Source organism: Macrobrachium rosenbergii, chromosome 44 (genome assembly GCF_040412425.1).
Source record: "Macrobrachium rosenbergii isolate ZJJX-2024 chromosome 44, ASM4041242v1, whole genome shotgun sequence".
Taxonomy (NCBI): domain Eukaryota; kingdom Metazoa; phylum Arthropoda; class Malacostraca; order Decapoda; family Palaemonidae; genus Macrobrachium; species Macrobrachium rosenbergii.
Window position 1 is genome coordinate 35,831,066 of NC_089784.1, and position 24,504 is coordinate 35,855,569.

The 24,504-nt window shown below is 35.5% G+C and overlaps 1 protein-coding gene and 1 long non-coding RNA gene across 2 annotated transcripts in view; one reads left to right on the forward strand and one right to left on the reverse strand.

Moving 5' to 3' along the window:
- Positions 1–684: 684 nt before the first annotated feature.
- On the reverse strand, positions 685–4,036 carry LOC136829158 (uncharacterized). The gene is made up of 4 exons (XR_010850323.1): positions 3,830–4,036; positions 3,498–3,642; positions 1,701–1,780; positions 685–950 (listed from the first exon to the last, which is right to left on the reverse strand). It is a non-coding gene; the product is annotated as an uncharacterized lncRNA (long non-coding RNA).
- A 17,960-nt stretch (positions 4,037–21,996) lies between these two features.
- The window catches only part of LOC136829160 (uncharacterized), a 3,318-nt gene continuing 810 nt past the window's right edge, over positions 21,997–24,504 (forward strand). The window contains exons 1-3 of the mRNA XM_067087480.1: positions 21,997–22,152; positions 22,345–22,489; positions 24,193–24,272. Coding sequence (XP_066943581.1) covers positions 22,012–22,152; positions 22,345–22,489; positions 24,193–24,272 — 366 coding nt within the window. The 5' untranslated portion in view covers positions 21,997–22,011. The remainder of the gene's footprint in view (positions 22,153–22,344; positions 22,490–24,192; positions 24,273–24,504) is intronic.

A 24,504-nucleotide genomic window follows, 5' to 3' on the forward strand; every position in this document is an offset into this window, starting at 1 on the left:
CCATGTTTTCACTTCAAATCACTGAATGGCACTTGCGGGCTGCTCTCTGAGCAAGATCCCGTGCTGGCATAACGCAAGCTCAATCAAAAACAATACCAACAACGTGGTGACCCGAGCTAGGTGAAAAGGGTGATGTGGGTGACTGACAAGCACATGACTCCGTACAATCTGAATATCAGTGATAATTTCTATTCCAGTTCTAGCTCTTTCCCTGTCCTTTCAGTTTATGAACCTCTTTCAAGTGTTTTGTATTCGTGTGTTTCAAAGGCAGGACTTCCACCCGTTAGAAAGAGTTGTCTGTTACTAGGCTTTGTTCCTTTGAACTAGGTCAAATTTGAATTTATGTTCAGCCTTTTTATTTTTATCTGCACGGAAGTGTAAACGTTCTCTGATCTGACTAAGGATCAAAGTTCATTGTTTTCAACATTATTATCCATTTTAGCACTTAGTCATCAGAAATACAGAAATGCTTTCAATACTCAGGAAAATATTGATTGTCTCTTTTATATGGTAAGCATATAAAAGGAACGTGAAAACATTCTTGTAGAAGAAAAGTGGAAATATATATTATTGTAGAATTCTTGTAGAAGAAAAGTGGAAATATATATTACTGTAGAATTCTTAAGTGTAAAAACAAGCATCTGGTTAAAAATTTACTGTAGACAAACAACATTTGCAGTTTCATTTTAATAAGGAAAGCGACAACAAGTATGACTGGTTAACATCATTAGCATATTACAACTGGTGCTTTTAGTAACTGGTAATTGGTCTGCTAGAAGGGAATACCATAACTCTCACTTTACTCCGAACATCAGTGAAGGGAAATGATGTTCTGAGGATGTTGTCGAAGGCACGGGTCGCACTCAGACGTTGGTGCATTTCTTGTAGCGGAGGCAACTGTCCCAGCAACAAAGGGCACCTCCTGCGCAGTCCAAGTCTTTTGTGCAAGGCTGAAATCAAATAATATTGCCATCAAAATTTCCGTGAAAGACGTTTACATCAAGTGTGCTTTGGTAAGACTTTTCTGCTAAGGAGTCATGTCAGCTGGGGATGACTGACTTAGCGAATTTCATTCAACGAAACGAAAAAAAGGAAATCTTTTAGATATGCTTGATGACTGTATTGAGATTATACTTTTAACACTGTAATTCACATGCGAATATGACAGTATACAGTAAAGATTAGAAGCTCTTGTAGTCTATGCAATGAACCTGAAGAAATAACCATTGGAAAAAGTCAAAATCTTCTTCTGGAAACTTCTCACTGAAGGAAATCATTTCTCTGTTCAATGCCTTTTTTTTCATCCAGTTTGGTTGTAGTAAAAAACAGCATTAATCATTAATAAATTTGATATTCAAATGATTAGTTACTGAAGTAAACCAAGATTTCTCAAACCGAGAACTTTGCTGAATTATTTTTACTGCTGAAAATGCTGCTCCCTTTGAACAGGGTTACAGACTAATTGAGTTGCTCATTTTCCTCACAAAAAATTATAAAGTTATTTAAAATCCGAGTCTCATTGTTACTGAAATCTACCAAGAGGAATGAACGATAATTTCGGCAGCACATGGAAAAAATATGATCATTGCATAAATTAGGTATTCAGGTTTTAAATCCCGCTTTGCTGTTAAACACAAGGATAGGCTTCAGAATATTCTGACTTTTGTGAGAGAGGCACCGAAAAAGAGAAGTCCACTTACCCTACGACCCGAAACGCTGCCTGCAGCGATCTTAAGCCTGTTGCAGTCACCAGGTGGACGTGTATCGACGGGACACTTCTCTGGAAGAAATGAAAAGTCATAACGTTTATCATTTGTGCACTGCGGGCAGTACTTAACGGTGTTTACAGCAGTCCTTCGGCACTTAGCTGCACCCTCTGCTTAGCCTTTTACTTGATCCCCATTCCCGCTTCCTTTCTCAAGTCTTGCTGTCCAACATCTCTAACAGTTACTTCTTAGATCCTTATTCTTCATTTCCCTTATTTTCTGGATCCTATCTTGCTGTCCAGCCACTCCAACTCACTCTTTTCACTCGCTTAAGCCCTGAATGGGCGACAGTACCTCAGAGCTTGGCTTTGCTGTCTAAATTTCATAAACGAATCAACAACGTTTCTTGTACAATTATCATGCGAATCTGAGCACCATTCTTTATTCTATTGGAAACAGGAGACTGAAATACATTAAGGATGAAATATGAAATAGAGAACGAGATTAGGGCGTTTAACTTCTTTAGTCTGTCATACTCTTTGTGATCACAGTAATAAGCTTAAAGGTGGACATTAAATGAAAGACAAGGTTATACTCGACACGTTACAGAGCTGCAAAGTTGGAGGAAAGAAATCTCTTGCCATTGGAGGGTTGTGGTTGGAGTGGGGCTCCCGGTTCGCGTCCCGCCAGAAGAATTCTAATAATTAAGGCGCATGAATTGCATTTTCATGCACACTGCAGTAAAAAAAAAAGTTACTCAAGTTATGACTCAGAATTTATGATTTGATAAATCATAAATTTTGAGTCCTAACTTGAAATAGACCTAAAATACACTTCTCTATTTTTCATCCTTTCACTAACCTGAACTAAAATTTACGCCTAAACATATAAATCCATATATTATTTAAGATAATCCATGTCACATTAGCTATTTATTCAAGAGGGAGCGAAATTAGTTTGAGGCCTGAGTAATTCTTGTTGAAATTTCAGGTATCTTTCCCTGCTGATCTTAGCAGTGACTGAGATGATTTCAACGAAAAGCTGACTACTTCTTCTCAGAGCTAGACAAGTTCACTCTCAAAAGAGAGTATATATTTCATAAACCTTGAAATTGATCTGAAGGTGGTGTTTTTTGTAACTATACTGACGCCCCTTTGCTGTGATGCATTTGAATTCAGAAGCTCTGCCTATGACTTATTCTAGAGGTCCAAATCAAAATGGACGTTTTCATTCCATTACAGAAACAAAAATCTGATCGAATTTTTTCGTGTTATCGAGTACATATGTCATAATGCTAGGAGATTTGTGAAACTGATTTGTGACGGGGAGAACGGTTCTAATATCTTGAGATTCCCTGAAATTCCAGGACCCTTGTGAGGTCCGCAAGCAATCAAAATATGTTGTATCTATAATCCACTTAACAGTTTGATTAAAAAAAATAGTTAGTAATTGTGTACAGTAATATTTTGAGAAGGAAAGGTCAAATACTCTTGTGGAAGTGTAAATAAGAGACAACGGGATCTATTGAAAAGTTATTTAGATAAATGTTCTTACTCCTATATTGGAATATAAAAGCAAGTAGTGCTAGAAACAATGTCGTTTGCTAAGAAAAGATCTTGCGGCACATCTTTCGAATTGAGGTCATTGCTGCTCGATACAGAAGCAACTCTGGACGACACATTAGGTAAAAAAAGGAAGTGCTTAGATTCTCAGTTGAAGAGGGACCCTACAGACGGTGAAAACTTATTACAATGGGATTTATGAAGATTCATGCGTCGTTTTGATACTTACTGTCACAACAGACAAGGTTTGGAGGAGTTCCACACCAGTTGTCACAAACTGCCACGGGAGGCTGAGTAGGAGGCAGGGGCCAGGGATTAGCTGCTGCTAGAGCAGTCCCCACTAACATGGCCAACAACAAAAGTTTGCAGGACATCTGGAAAAAAGGGCAGTTCATGATATTAGGCTGTACATACTTTAATCCGTTGGAATGTTCTCCATATTTTGATGCAATCCAAGATATATTGAAAAATAAGAAAATATACGTTTCTCTCTCGTCAGACGTAAAAATGATAATCATATTTCAAAGCACCCATCAGTATTTTTTGTTATTAGAAGCTTACCATTACGAGTCGAGTGTCTCCCGGTTCCGTGTGTGTGTGAGCTTATCTAACGATCGACAGTCGACTATCCTCTGTGGCTGAACGCCCGACCGGTGCCTTATATATCATCGCCAGCGACTGGGTTTCCACGACCAAGAACGTTTCACGTACGTTGCTAAGTTAAGTATACCTTAGCTTTACCAGACCACTGAGCTGATTAACAGCTCTCCTAGGGCTGGCCAAGAAGAAGAAAGCTCTATTAATAAAACAGAACTTTAATTGCTCTGGTTAGATTAGGACGATCCACGTGGATGAACGTTGCAATATCCTATTAGCTGAAGGTTCTGAAAAGCTAACTGGAATGAAGGAAGATACGATAACGATGAAAATAAACTCACTGGCAACGCCTCAACTCTTTGACATTGCCTTCTTTGACGATGTTTTTTTCCTTTTTTATCCCGTCTTAAACTGCTTCAGTGACAGCGACGATATAACTTCAAATGGTAATTTATCCTCTCTCTCTCCCCTCCCCAGCCCCGCCTACCACCCCCCTCTCTCTCTTTATTTATCTCTCTATTAGTATGTATGACTATCTAACCATTTATCTATCATACTCATTTGAATGTGAGTCAGTGGCGTAGCTGGCATTCCAACAGTGGGGGTGCCTAGGTGGGGCCAAGATATTTTTTGGGGGTGCCAATAAAATAACAAAAACTAATGTACCAATTGTGTATTTAGTAAAATATAGCCTACTACTCTCTCGAATGTATATATCTATGTGAATGAAGGAAAATAATGGTATTAGTAATTAGTAAACCTGTATTTGAAATTATAGAGCTCAAATTTTCAATTAATTTTCAGCTCTTACTATATGCAAATGTATCAAATACTGTAAGGGTTAAAGTATAGCTACAAAGGGAATTTAAACTGGGGCCAGTGGAGGGGCAAAGCATCTGACTGGGGGTCCCAGAGCTGAAAATTAATTGAAAATTGACCTCTATAATTTCAAATACAGGCTTACTAATTACTAATACCATTATTTACCATTATTAATTGAAAATTGAGCTCTATAGTTTCAAATACATGTTTACTAATTACTAATACCATTATTTTCCTTCATTATTTCCCCCACCATAGGGACGCCACTGGCCTGAATTTAAGGGTATAACGAAATCTGCAGTCAGCGACTCCTCTTCGCTTGTCCATAATAAACTGAAAATAATGACCGACTTTTCGTAAACATTTTCCCCCACGTCTTGTTTATGTATAGACTGGGCTGGGATTTGGGGAGGGGAGAGGGGGCCGACTAAAGGAGGCTGTTGTTCATAAAGTTGCTTGTGAAATCAGTGCTTGAAAAATGGGAGATTACATTTCTTGAGGTTTTAAAGTATGCAACCTTTGTTTAGTGCCTGGTGGCTTCCGTGTTTGAGATTCAATAAAGCAATTCACAGATTAATCAGATTTGTCTCTACTGGTATTTCATCGCGCTTCAATTTAATTTCTACACAGTGATGAAATTCATATAACCTCTTAATATCGAAGTCACGGCTGTACGAGCCTGCACTGTCATACAGTGTTTACGTGTCGCTGTCCATATAGAAGTAGGTTACACCAATGGTGGCAATGGAAGAAAATAACCAGCATCGGGAACACGGTTAATCTATCAATTAAATCACCACACCGAAATAAACTTTTATTAATTCACAGGGAATGTCTAAATCAGTATCTCCGATTGTTTGTCTCGTATAGAAAATGGTGTTTGCGCATGCTCTGATCGTATAACTGAGATGCAACGACGCTCGAGCCCAGCTCGTAAAAGTGCAATTAGCCAAAGTAGGCCCATGTGGCTCAGCAGTAGGTGCAACTCTGAGTTTACGTTTGCAGAGTCCGTGGAACGCTCCCAGTCTGCCAGACTGAAAATGCGTATACTAGTGTTTGCTAAGGTGAAAAAAAAAAGTGAATGTGGCTACACAGCTGTCTCATCCTTAAGGACTTGATGAGAACCAGGAGGCTATAGCCTAAACTTCTGGTGCCACCCCTTTCACAGGGGATAAGGGTGTGAAGTTGCTGCATATATATATATATATATATATATATATATATATATATATATATATATATATATATATATATATATATATATATAACAACAAGCAGGAGTCCAAAGAAGACGACAGTCAACAAAACAGTCGCATATTTATTGAAAGAAACGTTTCGTGTTACTTAAACACATCATCGATCTGTAAAATTGAAAAATACATATTAATTCTCTAATTCAAAATAAAAGCTAAATTAAAAACGGTAGTTACATTCTTTAAAATTACAAAATATATAAAAAAGTAAAAAGAAAGCAGATTTTTTTCTCTCTCTCTCTCTAAGTCTACCTGATCAAAAGAAGGGGAAAGACGAAGTGAGACCACAAGCTCACGCATGCCCAGAGTACACTTAGGCCAAGTGCAGAGGAGAAGACACATTGGAGTTTAGAAGAGGTGCATGACGTTTAATAAACAAAGACTCAAGGGTCGCTAAGTAAGCCAAACAAGACTTAACGACCCTTGAGTCTTTGTTTATTGACTGTCGTCTTCTTTGGACTTCTGCTTGTTGTTGTATACTTCCGCCTGAATGTGTGTTTCACCCTGGAGATGCTTCGTCTGTTGCTTCCCGTGCTGTTCCTCCTGAAGTTGCGACTGCGCCCGGCTCACCATTTTGCCCAGATCCTTAGACCTCGATATCCTCCTTCAACCTTGAAACCAGCTAGACAGCTCGAAAAGTTGACCCTTAAGCAAGAGAAAGCAAAATGTGACCTTGATTTTTTATTATACTGTCAACACAGCGGCATCTACCCGAAATTTGTTGGATTCAAGTTGTACAAGACTTCTTTATATCGCACAGATTTCTACCGGAACGCCCTTGATGAACTGCTCTCTAAAGAAATTGCCTACAAACAACGCATCTCTGATGGCTTACACAAGGATTGTTTGGCACTTCAAGAAAGACTTTCTCGGTTATTATCTTTTACTGATGTGATTGTTTTTAAGCAGTTGTTTTTTAAATATGTTAATAATTTTATCGCTGATGTTCACTTGCGCCACCAGAGGAAACTGAAATCTCTAGGCGTTTGTATTCCCAATTTTGATGAGCGAAGCACTTGTATTTTTAACTATTCTGACTATGTTCTTTCGAAGAGGGAAGAGTTTCTTTTATCTTTTGGCCTGGACTTCTGTATTCCGTCATATAGACCTAATTTCTCGTATTTTTACTTTCCTTTCGAGGTGTTGTTCCAAAGACTCAAGGGTTTGAATTGTGCTAATCTTAGTGGCTTGCAACAGAAACTTTCTCTTCTCTTGCATGACACTTATAAGAACTTAAAAAATAAATGGGCTCCCTTCTTTAGAAAGAAAGATTTGGAAATTTTAAGAAACTTGAGTAAAGTGGAAAACATCGTTATTTGCAAACCCGACAAGGGCAAGGGAGTAGTGTTAATGAATAAACAAGACTATCTACATAAAGTTAATTCAATACTTTCTGATAATACAAAATTTTTACTGATTGGAGAACCTAGAAATCTACAGAAGGGAAGATAAGATTAATAGATTCCTTAGAAAGTTAAAGAAAGATAACATCTTAAATGACGAAACCTTCCAAAAACTGTTTGTTACAGGGTCATCGTTTGGCATTTTGTATGGGCTCCCTAAGATCCATAAGGATGGCATACCTATCAGACCAATTATGTCTTCGTATAATAGCCCTTCCTGTAATATCTCTAAGTATTTAGTTCACTTATTAAATGATTTCTCAATATCTCAGTTTGCGCTAAAAAATGGCTTTGACTTTCCAACAACAAATAGTACATCAGGATGGTGATTTATATATGGCCAGTTTAGATGTTGAGTCGTTATTCACAAATGTGCCAGTCTCCGAAACTATTGAGATTATTCTGGACAAAGTTTTTTATTGCTTTTATTTTTAACAAACAACTTTACTTGCAGGTCGAGGGAGTTGCCATGGGGTCCCCATTGGGCCCTCTCTTCGCAAATTTTTTTATGGTACATTTAGAAGAAGAGTTTTTAAACAACTGTCCCGAATCCTTTAAACCCCTTTACAATAGGAGATATGTGGATGATACTTTTGCCATATTTAAGCATCCGTGGCAATGTCAATCTTTTCTAGATTACGTTAACTCTAGACATCCCAACATTAGATTTACTATTGAGCAGGAGACTGAGAATACACTGGCTTTTTTAGACGTAAAATTCACCCGCTTTATTTTAGTACATCAGTTTTTAGAAAAAGTACTTATACAGGCCTTGGAAATAACTCTTATAGTTTGTGTTACTTTTCTTTTAAAATTAATGCCATAACGACTCTAGTTTTTATAGCCCTCCGTTATACATCTAGCTGGGCAAATTTCCACTCCGAAATTGAATTTTTACTGGAATATTTCACCAAAAATTCCTATCCAAAAAGACTTTTTTATAACATAGTTAACAAGATTTTAGCACGTAACTTTTCTGATTCCATCGTGAAATGTAATGTTCTGAAATTGACTATGTACGCCACGATACCATATACGCACTCTGACTTTCTTAGATCCAAAGTCAAACAAATCATTTGGATATCTAAAACTGAATTTAATACCTATGAATCCACTAAAGATTGGCGGCTTTTTTAATTATAAGGACAAGCTACAGACCTTTATGAAGTCCAATATTATTTACAAATTTGAATGTCCAAGATGTCTTGGTAGTTATGTTGGCTCATCAAAAAGAATGTTGCAGGTCCGTTATTAAAGCCACTTAGGTTTGAGCTACAGAACTGGCTCACGAATAACTAATCCCGAATTTTCTAGTATTAGAAATCATGCCGTTAAATGCAAGGTTAATATTGATAAAAAAAAAAACATTTTTCCATCCTGGGAACTACCAAACAATCGGCTTACTTAGCGACCCTTGAGTCTTTGTTTATTAAACGTCATGCACCTCTTCTAAACTCCAATGTGTCTTCTCCTCTGCACTTGGCCTGAGTGTACTCTGGGCATGCGTGAGCTTGTGGTCTCACTTCGTCTTTCCCCTTCTTTTGATCAGGTAGACTTAGAGAGAGAGAAAAAAATCTGCTTTCTTTTTACTTTTTTATATATTTTGTAATTTTAAAGAATGTAACTGCTGTTTTTAATTTAGCTTTTATTTTGAATTAGAGAATTAATATGTATTTTTCAATTTTACAGACCGATGATGTGTTTAAGTAACACGAAACGTTTCTTTCAATAAATATGCAACTGTTTTGTTGACTGTCGTCTTCTTTGGACTCCTGCTTGTTGTTGTATACTTCCGTCTGAATGTGTGTATATATATATATATATATATATATATATATATATATATATATATATATATATATATATATATATATATATATATATATATATATATATATATATATATATATATATATATATATATATATATATATATATATATATATATACATATATATATATATATATATATATATATATATATATATATATATATATATATATATATGTATATATATATATATATATATATGTATATATATACTGTATATATGCAAAGAAGAACCATTTGTTATGCAGTTACAGGACTTAGTAAATAAAATTCTTAAACGTTACTGCAGGCTAGCATGCAATTTTACAGTAAGTAAATAGGTTCGGCCTAACTTTCGTAGCTTTCAAATGTTAAAATACTTGCAGTAGCAAAAGCGCAAAGCAATTCAAAATCACATTCCAGGTAATCAACGTTTTTACACAAGTACGAGAATGTGAATTACTTATACGTATGGCAGTGATAAGCATATACACAGAGGGATATCGGTGGGGATGACAAGAAGAAGAAAGGAAGTTTGCTTCCGTTATTTCCTTATGATCTTTGGACATGCATATGACTCACTGGTGGTGCATGGCAATGATTAAGAATTCGTCTGTCATTACGTATAAATTCATCGTCAGACACCCGCGGGAAACTCACGAAATAGCGTAACGTAATGATTCAATGATAGGTGAGCGAATACTTCATTCTTCCGTCCCCGTGTGTCCTTTTATGTCTGGATTCGCTTCGAGTGCGTCCTTTGTGACCGCCTCCTCATATTATGCCTGAGGGGTAACTGTAGGAAAATAAAAATTCCCACTTTTGCTCTATTTCTTTCTTTTTATTTTCTTCTCGCTCTGAATCATTACATACGGACCAAAACCCACTCTCTTACAACTTTTTTTTTCCTTTCAAACTTGAGAAGCGGGAGAACTGGTTTTTACATAACAATTGGGAAAGTTCTCGGAAAAAGAAAGGCGACCTAAAAACTAGGTACAGGGAATGGGCGAAACTTCAATGTAAACTATTTTTTATTAATCTGTCAAAAAATTTGTCACGAGAAAAATATGGTTTGTTAAATCTGTTTCAGACTAGATTACGTAATATTTATGACATTGGTTATAAGACGGAGGTAGATTATGACAAAATAAGGCTTTTGAAAAACAGAATATGTGATATTCAAAATGAAATTTTAGAAGGCGTGAAGATGAGAGTGAAATTGGATGACATAACCAAAGGAGAAAAAGTATCTGTGCATTTGCTTGGAAAGGAAAAGAAAAGAAACACATCATTAATTGAAAGTATGAAACGAAAAGATGGGTCAGTGATAGACAATACGGATGGAATTTCTCACTATGTAAAACAACATTTTGAAAATATTTTCAGTGCAGTAGATGTTGATGAAAATTACCAAGAATATTTTTTTGAAAAATGTGGGTTGGTTTTAAATGAGGAAGATAAAGAACTGCTGACTTGTGATATCCAGGGAGATGAAGTTTGGGATGCCATTAAGAGCATGAGTAACAATAAATCTCCTGGTTCTGATGGACTGACTCCCAATAGAGTTTTATAAGAAGGTGTGGAAAATGATCAAGCTAGACTTTATGGAAATGATAAGATACATATGTACTGCCAAAAAATTGTGTGACAGCCAATTATTTGGTATAATAAAGTTAATTGCAAAATCAGGAGACTTAGGACTTATAGAAAATTGGAGACCGATTTCGCTTTTGAACTCAGATTATAAGATTTTTGCCAAAGTCTTAACAAACAGATTAAAATGTGTTATGCAGAAAATAATTTCTAAAGAACAATATTGTGGAGTTAAAGGAAAATCCATTATCAATTGTAATAACACAATAAGAGATATTTTGTTCCACGTTAATGAAAATGACCAGCAATTACCTGTTGTTAATATAGATTGGGCCAAGGCCTTTGACGGGGTCAATGTAGAATTTATTTTTAAAGTTATGAAAAAATTGGGATTTCCTGATGAATTTACTGTCATGATAAGAATGTTGTATAAAGACTGTGAAAGCTGTGTTCACGTAAATGGATTTCCTAGTTCTTCATTTTTCGTAAAAAGATCTATAAGGCAGGGATGCCCTCTATCAATGCTGTTGTATGTTATTTTCCAGGAACCTTTGTATAAAGCTATTAAATCCAATAATATGATAGTAGGACCTAGTCTTCCTAATAAAATGAATATCACTATTCAAGGTTATGCTGATGATTCATCTGCATTATTGTCATCTGATGAATCAATATGTGACTGCTATAAAGAAATTCAGAGATTTGAACAAGCGACTGGTGCCAAACTAAATAAAGATAAAACTAGTATAATGGGCATTGGTAAATGGAAAAACAGGAAAACATGGCCGTTAGATTGGATAAAGTCTGTTGATTGTACAAAAATTTTAGGAACAGATTTTTATAATGATTATGTGAATACACGTGTAGAAAATTGGTGTGCAGTTAAAAGGAAATTGAAACTTCAGTAAATATTTTAAGCCAAAGGAAATTGTCGTTGTTCCAAAAAGCTATAATCATTAATTCATTAATATTACGTAAAGTATCGTACATCTCTCATACGGTGCCACCAGTGGAAAAATATGTCATGAAAATCAATGCTTGTATCTTTAGATATGCATGGAGTGGTAGTTATCATCCTATAAACAGAAACACTTTGTGTTTACCAAGGGAAGACGGAGGACTAGGAATAATAAATGCACATTTTAAAGCACTTTTAATATTTTGTGCAACTTGTTTAAAAGAATTATTTAATGATGAAGGTCTATGCTATTACTATTGCAGTATTAGATTAAGTTATCTAGTAGATGAGAGAAACTACACTGAATTGTCATTTTTAGCTACTCCATTTTATTCATTTGCTATAGATGTAATACGAAAAGTCAACAAACACAGCAAGTTTCCAAACATAAAGAGTAAGGAAATTTACCATATGATAAGACCACATGTTAAACCAAACGTTGAAGAAAACTATCCTCTTTTGGACTGGAGATTGATATGGAAAAGCATAAACGCCTCATTTATTGGAGTTGCAGAGAGAGAAGTGATCTTTAACTATGTACATGGGACTTTAGCAACCAACCAAAGGCTCAATACTTTAGGCATTAAAAGTAATACCAAATGTGACAATTGTGAAGGAACAGAATATATATCGCATATATTTTATTTTTGTAAGTTTATTAAATGTACATTGAAACATTTCCAAAATGCACTATACCTTTGTTGTGAGATTAACAGGGGTAAATTTTTGAATACCATCATGTTCAGTTTTAAATATAATACTATAAAAGACCGAAATAGTGCTATAATAATGATCGTTGTATGATATATATATATATATATATATATATATATATATATATATATATATATATATATACATACATCCAACGATCATATATATATATATATATATATATATATATATATATATATATATCCAACGATCATATATATATATATATATATATATATATATATATATATATATATATATATATATATATATATATATATATATATATATTATATATATATATATGCAGTTTGAATAAGTAAGAAAAACAAATACACAAAAGAAGAAACGTGTGCCTTTGTGAAAAGTAAATTAAGTTATGACAGGTGGTTATTAAGAAACGTATATAAAGACAAAATTGCAAATGTATTCAGTGAAAAGTATATCGATTTTATTTCTAATTTTTTTTTTTTTTTTATTTTAAATCCATAATAATTTGTAAATATTGTAGGTATATAATTTTGTAATATTTTGGTAATATCTTACTTACGTAAATGAAGTGTAATATTTTTCTTATTATGTAAATGAAATGTTATATTTTTCTTATTATGTAAAAGAAATGTAATATTTTTCTAATAAAAGATAAAAAAAACAGTATGGAGCGATTGAGATATCCTCTTGTATCATACAGGCTGTAGTAGTTTCTTTCTGCTTCATAATAAGAGCTCCTACAAAACTTATTTATGTGCTTATTCATCTGAGTGAGAGAACAGGGCATAGCCTGGTGAAACCCGCGAATTTGAAGGTATCTTGTTGAGTGGGTCCTGGTTATGAGACACTTAGATTCAGACGCTGAACGAGGCTAAAGAATAGTACCGGAAAATTTCAAAGAAAGTAGGAACATGTTAATAGTAGAAATTCTGCTTAATCACATATTATTCTTGACCTTGATAACACAGCCTGTGTTGTTCGAGTTCTTCTTATCAACGAGTTGAACAATATTATTAGTAAAATACGTTGCACACACTTACACGCACAGACATCTAAAACACACACACACACACACACACACACACACACACACACACACACACACACATATATATATATATATATATATATATATATATATATATATATATATATATATATATATATATATATATTGTCACACTGTCAAGTGATCAAGTACCTGGTTATTACAATTAATAAGACCAAAAGTTACCTCACTTCAGCCAGACACTTGAAACCTCATAACAAAAATATTAAGACTGAACACTCTAAAGGTACAGTGATCCCTTAAAACTTGCTTATAACTTGAAAAAATCAATCTTCCTTTATCAAGCTATGGTTGAGGTAACAACTAATAGGCTATAAACAGACTAGTGGAAAATGGGCATCACTTCATCAAACACTATAACGGTTTCCCTGGTTCTATTTCACTTTGATAAATTAGAACTAGACAGATATATCCCTTACCTTGTACACATTCATTAATTTCTCTAATCACTGATGGTCAAAATGAAACACTGTGCTTTTAAAACTTTAAACAGACAAATTCATTTCTAAGTTCAAAAGTTATAGTAGAGTTCACAATCTCAAAAAGATTTACTGTTACTTGACAACAGTGTAAGATCTAAATATTTCTTAATCAAGATTAATTCACAAAACTTTAATTTATCAAGAAAGCAATTTGGTTAAGTAAAATTCAAACCAACTCTCACTCAAGTTTTAAATACAAGTCTGAACATCTGGAACTAGCCCAAGTGTTCACTAAGACATTAATAAATGGGGGTCAATACAGGTATTCACTGAAATCTCAATAATAAGTATGCACTAACAAAATGCTAAGTAATCACCAACACAAACTTTGGAAAACACTGTGTAATTATCAAATTGGAGCAATATGATAACACAGACATATAAGAACGAAATATGCAAAAATGGAAATATACCAACGGCAATTTCACTAAGACAAAAATATGTTTAAAGATATATCAGTCTTTCAAAAGATTACCTTCACCTTAAAAAAAAAAAAAAAGCTAAAATCACGTCTTTCTAAAACTTCCTCAAAGACAACACTGCCAGGTCACAAAATATACTTAGCAGCAAGACACATTAGAACTCACCAGAAGAGATATTATCCACCTCTTATCAAAATAATAATTCTCTATCGCAACAACAGTACAAAATATATCAAGTAAGAATCTCACCTTCTTCAACAGAAAATAGTAAAACACATTTTCACAATGCTTGCACAATATAAACACCTTAGATCCTTCTTACAAGATGTATACACTCCGTGGGTGAATTTGACAAAACTTATGCTTTTGTGGAAGGAGGATAACCAACTTTATATATATACCCTTTAGACACAATATTGTACCAGAGAGAAAGAGAGAGAGAGAGAGAGAGGGAGACAACTGCTATCTTTGAATTCCCCAAGGCAATTCCTGGGTCTCTCTGATTTCCCTTTGAATATGTATGGTGGGTCCTAAAGGGTTACTAACTAGTCCCTTCAGTCTTTGAATACAGATTTCTCCTTCCACCTTTCAGTATACATGATACATAAAGTATACATACATTATACATACAGGTATACATGTACAGTATACATACAGGACTGGAGCTTCAAACTCCTTATCTCAAAATTGACATTTCCTTTCCTGGGTTAAGCAGCTGGGTAAATAGAAAAAGTATTTTGAGACCAAACTGGCTTGGCTGTCAGCATGTCAACTTCACCTCTCTCACTTCCTCATTCTTTTCTACTTAGATTATGAAAACATAATAGGCACAGACAAAGTTAATAACCACGGAACAGACACACATGATAAACATATAATAAAGCATTCTGGCCAAGGCCTGTCAACTCATCAAGATAAGCAAAGTGGCCCTTGCCTTTCTGCCTTCACCCCAAACACCTGTGTCAATACAGGATGTGGCGATTTGATATCGGTTCAAAAATATATCTCTCTACAGCACTTAAACTTTAATTTTCACGAACACAGTGTGTTGCAAACATGAATGATTATACATTACAAAGTCACCTCAAAACATATGAAATAGCTGAAAATTATATCAAAATACAGAACACAAGAGTCATCTGTAAGAAATAAAGACACCTCAAAATCATAGACATCAAACCAAAACATACACATACTCTCATATTATAATATATATATTCCCGCTCAGCAATCTTTTCATGATATTTTTGTGCATTAACATATCTTCATATATCTATTTCTTACTGTAGAGTTATTAGTATCGTCTGTTGTCATAAGAAAATTGCTGACTAGATTTTTTTTTCTTTTGAATTGCCTTTCGTCAGGTAAGCGACAGGCGAGAGAGAACTATGTCGTTTGGGTAAGTCATTTGTGTGAAATCCAAATGTATCTGCGTGTTTATGAGTTTCGTAGAAATATAGGGTAAAGGAACCACATCTATTCGAGAATGGCACGCTTACATTATTTTGTTTGATTTTGCTCTGATACTGATTAAATCATTTCTGTATTAACTAGTGAAGAAACCGAAAGGGAGAGTTGTCACGACTCTCCCTCTTGTTGTCACAACTCTCCCTCTTGGCTTCGTTTTCCTAAACACGCCACTGAAGTTCAACTTCTGTGGCGTGTTTATGAAAAAGATGCTGACGTCTGCATCAGAGAGTTGAATGAATGATGCCCAACAGCCGTTGCTTTGCCATCTCTGGCATTACATTTGAGAAAGGGTGTGTGCGCGCGCAATTGCGTGTACTGTATGGGCATGAGATCACCCAGAATAATTCTGGGTGATCTCATGCCCATACAATACAATTATTGTATTGTCACGTACCACCAATTAACTTTCAACACTTAACAAATATGTTGAACTTCCTGAGTGTTACGTTTTGAATTTATTTTTGATAACGAGCTTGAGAATTATCTTAAAACTTTTCATGTTAATATGAACTTTGTAAGTCAGTTCTGTATTCGCATTTAGTTGTGTAACTTTCCTCCTTTTCCCCAAGTAAACCCGAAAGCAGAACGGAACGAACAGCTTCTTGGCTCATCTTTCGAGGTGACTTGTTATCTGGTGTGCTTTAGAAAGGGCGATTACCCTTGATTTTGAACCTTGAAACTTTGGTTCGCTCGAGTGCCTTCGAATTGTAACTCCCTTTTTGAGTTTTTAATTTTAATTTATCTCTTACATAATTGCCCGGTTGATATGTTTAACCTTTGGTTATTAAATTAATTTTATGTTCAAATTCAACAAGTACGTTTCAGTACACCTCCATTTTATTTAATTTTTTCCTGTGATCCAAGTTTAGTGAATGGTGACTATGATTCGATCTGACAAATTTTGTGTAGTGTTCATACTTTGAAGTTAAGCAAGTAATTTATAGAAACAAGGTAACAAATCAACCGGTGAGTACTCGTAAGACTGAGAGAGAGAGAGAGAGAGAGAGAGAGAGAGAGAGAGAGAGAGAGAGAGAGAGAGAGAGAGAGAGAGCAGCTCGCGTCGTATCTCACAGCAACTTATGATTCTGAGTTCATGTCTATAGGGACTGTTCAGTAAGTGGAAGTAAAGAGCTTAATTGTGGTATTATTCATTAATAATGTTGGTGTGTTATCCCTGTTAGTACTGAATTGGGTTGAGAGATATCTCCCCGTAATTTAAAAACCGCGTAGGGAGCATGGTGTTGTTATGTAAAGCTTTTGGCGGGTTTTGACCAAGTAACAACGTTAAGCATACAGTCCACTTTGTCCATACAGTCGCTTTTTCCCACAAAATACATACATACATATACAGTATATATACATACACACACACACACACACACACACACACACACACACACACATATATATATATATATATATATATATATATATATATATATATATATATATATATATATATATATATATATAATATATATAATTTATAATCCCTAGACCTTGACTCCTACTCAGCCTCCCGTGGCAGTATGTGACAACTGGTGTGGAACTCCGCCAAACCTTGTCTGTTGTGATAGTAAGTACCAAAACGGTGCATGAATCTTCATTAATCATTATAATAAGTTTTCATCGTCTGTAGGGTCCCTCTTCAACTGAGACCTATATATATATATATATATATATATATATATATATATATATATATATATATATATATATATATATATATATATAATCCCTGGGTCCTGACTGCTACTCAGCCTCCCGTGGCGGTATACGACAACTCTCCCTCTCGGCTTCTTCACTAGTTAATATAGAAATGATTTAATCAGTATCAGAGCAAAATCAAACAAAATAATGTAAGCGTGCCATTCTCGAATAGATGTGGTTCCTTTACCCTTACCTCTACGAAACTCATAAACACGCAGATACATTTGGATTTCACACAAATGACTTGCCCAAACAACATAGTTCTCTCTCGCCTGTCGCTTACCTAACGAAAGGCAATTCACAAAAAAAAAAAAAAAAATCTAGTCAGTAATTTTCTTATGACAACAGACGATACTAATAACTCTTCAGTAAGAAATAGATATATGAAGATATGTTTGTGCACAAAAATATCATGAAAAGATTGTTGTGCCGGAATGTATGTATGTTATTATATATATGTGTGTGTGTATATATATATATATGTATATGTATATATATATATATATATATATATATATATATATATATATATATATATATATATATATATATATATATATATATAAGAATCCCACAGGAAAAAGACAGGCAGAAGTTCAGTGCCAAGATAGAAATTTCGCCTTTTCAGTCTTTCGAAAATCAACTAACATTGCCTCTTTTGTTCAATATTATTCCAATCACCATCAGAATGTTAAATTCTCTGTTTTTTCTGGAATGTTCTTAAGGGCTTTACGTGTTTGTAGGCCGCAGTTCATTGATGCTGAGATCAAAACTATTTATGATATTGCTTTGAAACTTAGGCCTAAATACCCAAGGACCTTTGTAGATGTAGCATGGAAAAGAGCCAGGAAAACATTTTATTTAACTAATAACAAACTTGAATTCACCAAGCATAATATTCTCAAATTACCGTATGATGAAAGGTTTTTACAAATTCCTAGAATTTTAAAGCTTTTCAACATAAATGTTGTTTTCAGTAATTTTAAGAATTTAGTGATACAAAATTCTCCTAAAGATGTTTCTGGCTGTATCTATGAAATTCCTTGCAAAAAATGTGATAAAATATATTATGGACAAACTGGAAAACCACTTTCACAACGAATCAAACAACACCAATATTCTGTGAGAACTGGCCCAATATCGAATGCACTATTCGTACATATGAGAAGTTTAGATCATCCTATTAACTGGAGTAAAGCAAGACCTTTAGTCCCGTGCAATGACACAGTTAAAAGGAATATCATCGAATCTTGTTTTATTAAGTCAAATAATGAAAGAGTTCTACATTTAAGTCTTGGTTTATTTAAAATTGATGCTTTAATAATTAAAAAAGTTGTTGATAAATATAAGCAAAATTGATATTAATTTTTATACATGTTATTGCAATTTGAATGGGTTAAGTATATATTTGGATTAGTTTGTGACCGCGTGATCCCGGATTTGCCGTGGATTAACCTTTTCTTTTTAACACCTGGTAATTAACCATCTGGTATTCAAGGTTATACATGTTTTTGGATTTTGTAAGCCTAAACTTTAGTATGTAATTTTGTTTGGTCTTAGGTTCAGTTTGTAACAGCTCGATCCCGGATTATCCTGGATTAACTTTCTGTTTATTACCCTTTGACAATTGACCATCTGGTATTCTTGTTCTTTTTGTTTACTTTGCAACCTTCTTTATATTTGTGTCTCATTCGTGCCCCGACGATGCGTCAATAAACGTGAAAGCGCTTGGTACTGAACTTCTGCCTGTCTTTTTCCTGTGGGATTCGCTTATACACTGAAGTCACGTGCATCTACTGTGATTTTTAAGCATATATATATATATATATATATATATATATATATATATATATATATATATATATATATATATATATATATACTGTATATGTGTGTGTGTGTGTGTGTGTGTGTGTGTGTGTGTGTGTGCGCGCGCGTGTGTCTTTTAGATGTCTGTGCGTGTAAGTATGCGTAACGTATTTACTAATGATAGGCCTATTGTTCAACTCGTTGATAAGATGAACTCAAACAACGCAGGCTGTGTTATCCAGCTCACGAATAATACGTGATTGAGCAGAATACCTACCATTAACATGTTCCTACTTTCTTGGAAATTTTCCGGTACTACAACATTCTTTAGTCTCGTTCAGCGTCTGAATCTAAGTGTCTTATAACCAGGACCCACTCAGCAAGATACCTTCGAATCCGCGGGCTTCACCGGGCTATGACCTGTTCTGTCACTCAGATAAATAAGCACATGAATAAATTATGTAGGAGCTTTTATTATGAAGCAGAAAGAAACTACTACAGCCTGTATGATGCAGGAGGATACCCTTCGCTCCATACTCTAGCCAGTTTTCACGTCGCCTTTCTTTTTCCGAGAACTCTCCCAGTTGTTAGGTAAAAACCAGTTCTCCCGGTTCTCGAGGCTTGAAAAGAAGAAGAAGAAAAAAAAAAGAGCTGTAAGAGAGTGTGTCTTGGTCCGTATGCAATGATTCAGAACAAGACGAAAATAAAAAGAAGGAAAATAAGAATTTTTATTTTCCTACAGTTACCCCTCAGGCTCAATAAGAGGAGACGGTCACAAAGGTCGCACCCGATGGGAATCCAGACATACCAGAACACACGTGGACGGGACAGTGAAGTATCAGCATGACAACTGGTCCTTCCTTTTCATATATATATATATATATATATATATATATATATATATATATATATATATATATATATATAATAGATATATGCAGCAACTTCACACCCTTATCCCTTTTGAAAGGGGTGGCACCAGAAGTTTAGGCTATAGCCTCATCAAGTCCTTAAGGATGAGACTGCTGAATAGCCACATTCACTTTTTTTTTTTTTTACCTTAGCAAACGCTAGTATACGCATTTACAGTCTGGTAGACTGGGAGCGTTCCACGGACTCTGCAAACGTGAACTCAGAGTTGCACCTACTGCTGAGATACATAGGCCTACTTTGGTTAATTGCACTTTTACGAGCTGGGCTCGAGCGTCGTTGCATCTCAGTTATATGATCAGAGCATGCGCAAACACCATTTTCTATACGAGACAAACAATCGGAGATACTGACTTAGACTTTCCCTGTGAATTAATAAAAGTTTATTTCGGTGTGGTGAATTAATTGATAGATTAACCGTGTTCCCGATGCTGGTTATTTTCTTCCATTGCCACCATTGGTGTAACCTACTTCTATATGGACAGCGACACGTAAACACTGTATGACAGTGCAGGCTCGTACAGCCGTGACTTCGATATTAAGAGGTTATATGAATTTCTTCACTGTGTAGAAATTAAATTGAAGCGCGATGAAATACCAGTAGAGACAAATCTGATTAATCTGTGAATTGCTTTATTGAATCTCAAACACGGAAGCCACCAGGCACTAAACAAAGGTTGCATACTTTAAAACCTCAAGAAATTTAATCTCCCATTTTTCAAGCACTGATTTCACAAGCAACGTTATGAACAACAACCTCCTTTAGTCGCCCCCCTCTCCCTCTCCCCACTCCCCAAATCCCAGCCCAGTCTATACATAAACAAGACGTGGGGGAAAATGTTTACGAAAAGTCGGTCATTATTTTCAGTTTATTATGGACAAGCAAAGAGGAGTGCTGACTGCAGATTTCGTTATACCCTTAAATTCAGGCCAGCGGCGTCCCCATGGGGGCGACAGGGGGTGCCAGGGCACCCCGTCAGATGTTTTGCCCCTCCACTGGCCCCAGTTTAAAATTCCCTTTGTAGTTAAACTTTAACCCTTACAGTATTTGATACATCTGCATATAGTAAGAGTTGAAAATTAATTGAAAATTGAGCTCTATAATTTCAAATACCAGTTTACTAATTACTATTATTTTCCTTCATTCCCATAGATATATACATTCGAGAACAGTATATTTTACTAAGTACGGAATTGGTACATTAGTTTTGTGTAATTTTCTTTGGGACCCCCAAAAAATATCTTGGCCCCACCTAGGCACCCCCGCTGCTGGAATGCCAGCTACGCCACTGACTCAGGCATTCATATGAGTATGACAGATATGTGGATGGACAGTCAGACACACTAATAGATAGATAAATAAAGAGAGAGAGAGAGAGAGAGAGAGAGAGAGAGAGAGAGAGAGAGAGAGAGAGAGAGAGGATAAATTACCATTTGAAGTTATTTCCTTGCTGTCACTGGAGCAGTCTGAGAAGGTATAAAAAAGGAAAAAAACATCGTCAAAGAAGGCAATGTCAAAGAGTTGAGGCGTTGCCAGTGAGTTTATTTTCATCGTTATCGTATCTTCCTTCATTCCAGTTAGCTTTTCAGAACCTTCAACTAATCGGATATTGCAACGTTCATCCACGTGGATCGTCCTAATCTAACCAGAGCAATTAAAGTTCTGTTTTATTAACAGAGCTTTCTTCTTCTTCTTGCAACGAACGTGAAATGCTCTTGGTCGTGGAAACCCGGTCGCTGGCGATGATATATAAGGCAACGGTCGGGCGTTCAGCCACAGAGGACAGTCGACTGTCGATCGTTAGATACACTCACACACACACGGAACCGGGAGACACTCGACTCGTAATGGTAAGCTTCTAATAACAAAAAAAAATAAAAGCTGGTAGGTGCTTTGAAATATGATTATCGTTTTTACGTCTGACGAGAGAAACGTATATTTTCTTATTTTTCAATATATCTTGGATTGCATCAAAATATGGAGAACATTCCAACGGATTAAAGTATGTACAGCCTAATATCATGAACTGCCCTTTTTTCCAGATGTCCTGCAAACTTTTGTTGTTGGCCATGTTAGTGGGGACTGCTCTAGCAGCAGCTAAACCATGGCCCCTGCCTAATGCTCAACCTCAAGTGGCAGTATGTGACAACTGGTGTGGAACTCCCCCAAACCTTGTCTGTTGTGATAGTAAGTATCAAAACGACTCATTATAATAAGTTTTCATCGTCCGTAGGGTCCCTCTTCAACTGAGACCTAAGCATTTCCTTTTTTTACCTAATGTGTCGTCCACAGTTGCTTCTGTATCGAGCAGTAATGCCCTCAATTCGACAGATGTGCAGCAAGATCTTTTCTGAGCAAACGACATTGTTTCTCACATTATTGACTTTTATATTACAATATGGAAGTAAGAACATTTATCCAAATAACTTTTCAATAGATCCCGTTGTCTCTTATTTACACTTTCACAAGAGTATTTGACCTTTCCTTCTCAAAATATTACTGTACACAATTACTAACTAATTTTTTAATCAAACTGTTAAGTGGATTATAGATACAACATATTTTGACTGCTTGCGGACCTCGCAAGGCTCCTGGAATTTCAGGGAATCTCAAGATATTAGAACCGTTCTCCCCGTCACAAGCCAGTTTCACAAATCTCCTAGAATTATGATATAAGTACTCGATAACACGAAAAATTTCGATCAAATTTTTGTTTCTGTATTGGATTGAAAACGTCTAATTGACAGGAACATGGCTGCTGTCCATTCAAATGCATCACAACAAAGGGACGTCAGTATAGTTAACAAAAAACACCACCTTCAAACCAGTTCCAAGGTTTATGACACATATCCTCTCTTTTGAGAGTGAGCTTGGCTAGCTCTGAACAGCAGTGGTCAGCTTTCCGCTTAAATCATCTCAGTCACTGCTAAAATCAGCAGAGAAAGATAACTGAAATTTCAACAAGAATCACTCAGACCTCAAAATAATTTCGCTCCCCAGTGTGACATGGATTATTTTAAACAATATATGGATTAATATTAGGCATAAATTTTAATTCAGGTTAGAGAAAGAAGAAGGATGAAAAATAGAGATGTGTATTTCAGGTCTATTTCAAGTTAGGACTTGAAATTTATGATTTTATTAAATCAAAATTCTGAGTCATAACTCGAGTAACTTTTTTTTTTTTTACTTCAGTGAGCATGAAACTGCAATTCATGCGTCTTAATTATTAGAATTCTTCTGGCGAGACACGAACCGAGAGCCCCACTCCAACCACAACCCTCCAATGGCAAGAGATTTCTGTGCTCCAAATTCGCAGCTCTGTAATATGTCGAGTATAACCTTATCTTTCATTTATTGCCCACCTTTAAGCTTATTACTGTCATCACAAAGAGTATGACAGACTAAAGAAGTTAAACGCCTTAATCTCGTTCTCTATTTCACATTTCATTGTTAATGTATTTCAGTCACCTGTTTCCAACAGAATGAAGAATGGTGTTCTGATTTGTACGCTAATTTTACAAGAAGCGTTGTTGATTCGTTTATGAAATTAGATAGTAAAGCCAAGCTCTGAGGTACTGTCGCCCTATCATGGCTCAAGCGAGTGTAAAGAGGGAGTTGGAGTGGCTGGACAGCAAGATAGGATCCAGAAAATAAAGGAAATGAAGAATAAGGATCTAAGAAGTAACTGTTAGAGATGTTAGACAGCAAGACTTGAGAAAGGAAGCGGGCATGGGGATCAAGTAAAAGGCTAAGCAGAGGTTGCGGCTAAAGGCAGAAGGACTGCTGTAAAGACCTTAAGTAATGCCCGCAGTGCCCAAAGTGAGGTGCAACTGCCGGCACACCCCTCTACGGGAATGAGAAACATTATGACTTTTCATTTCTTCCAGAGAAGTGTCCCGTTGATACACGTCCACCTGGTGAATGCAACAGGCCTAGGATCGGTGCAGGCAGCGTTTCGGGTCCTGCGGTAAGTGGACTTCTCTTTTTCGGTGCCTCTCTCACAAAAGTCAGAATATTCTGGAGCCTATCCTTGTGTTTAACAGCAGAGCGGGATTTAAAACCGGAATAACTAATTTATGCAATGATCATATTGTTTCCATGTGCTGCCGAAATTATCGTTCGTTCCTCTTGGTAGATTTTAGTAACAATGAGACTCGGATTTTAAATGACTTTACAATTTTTGTGAGGAAAATGAGCAA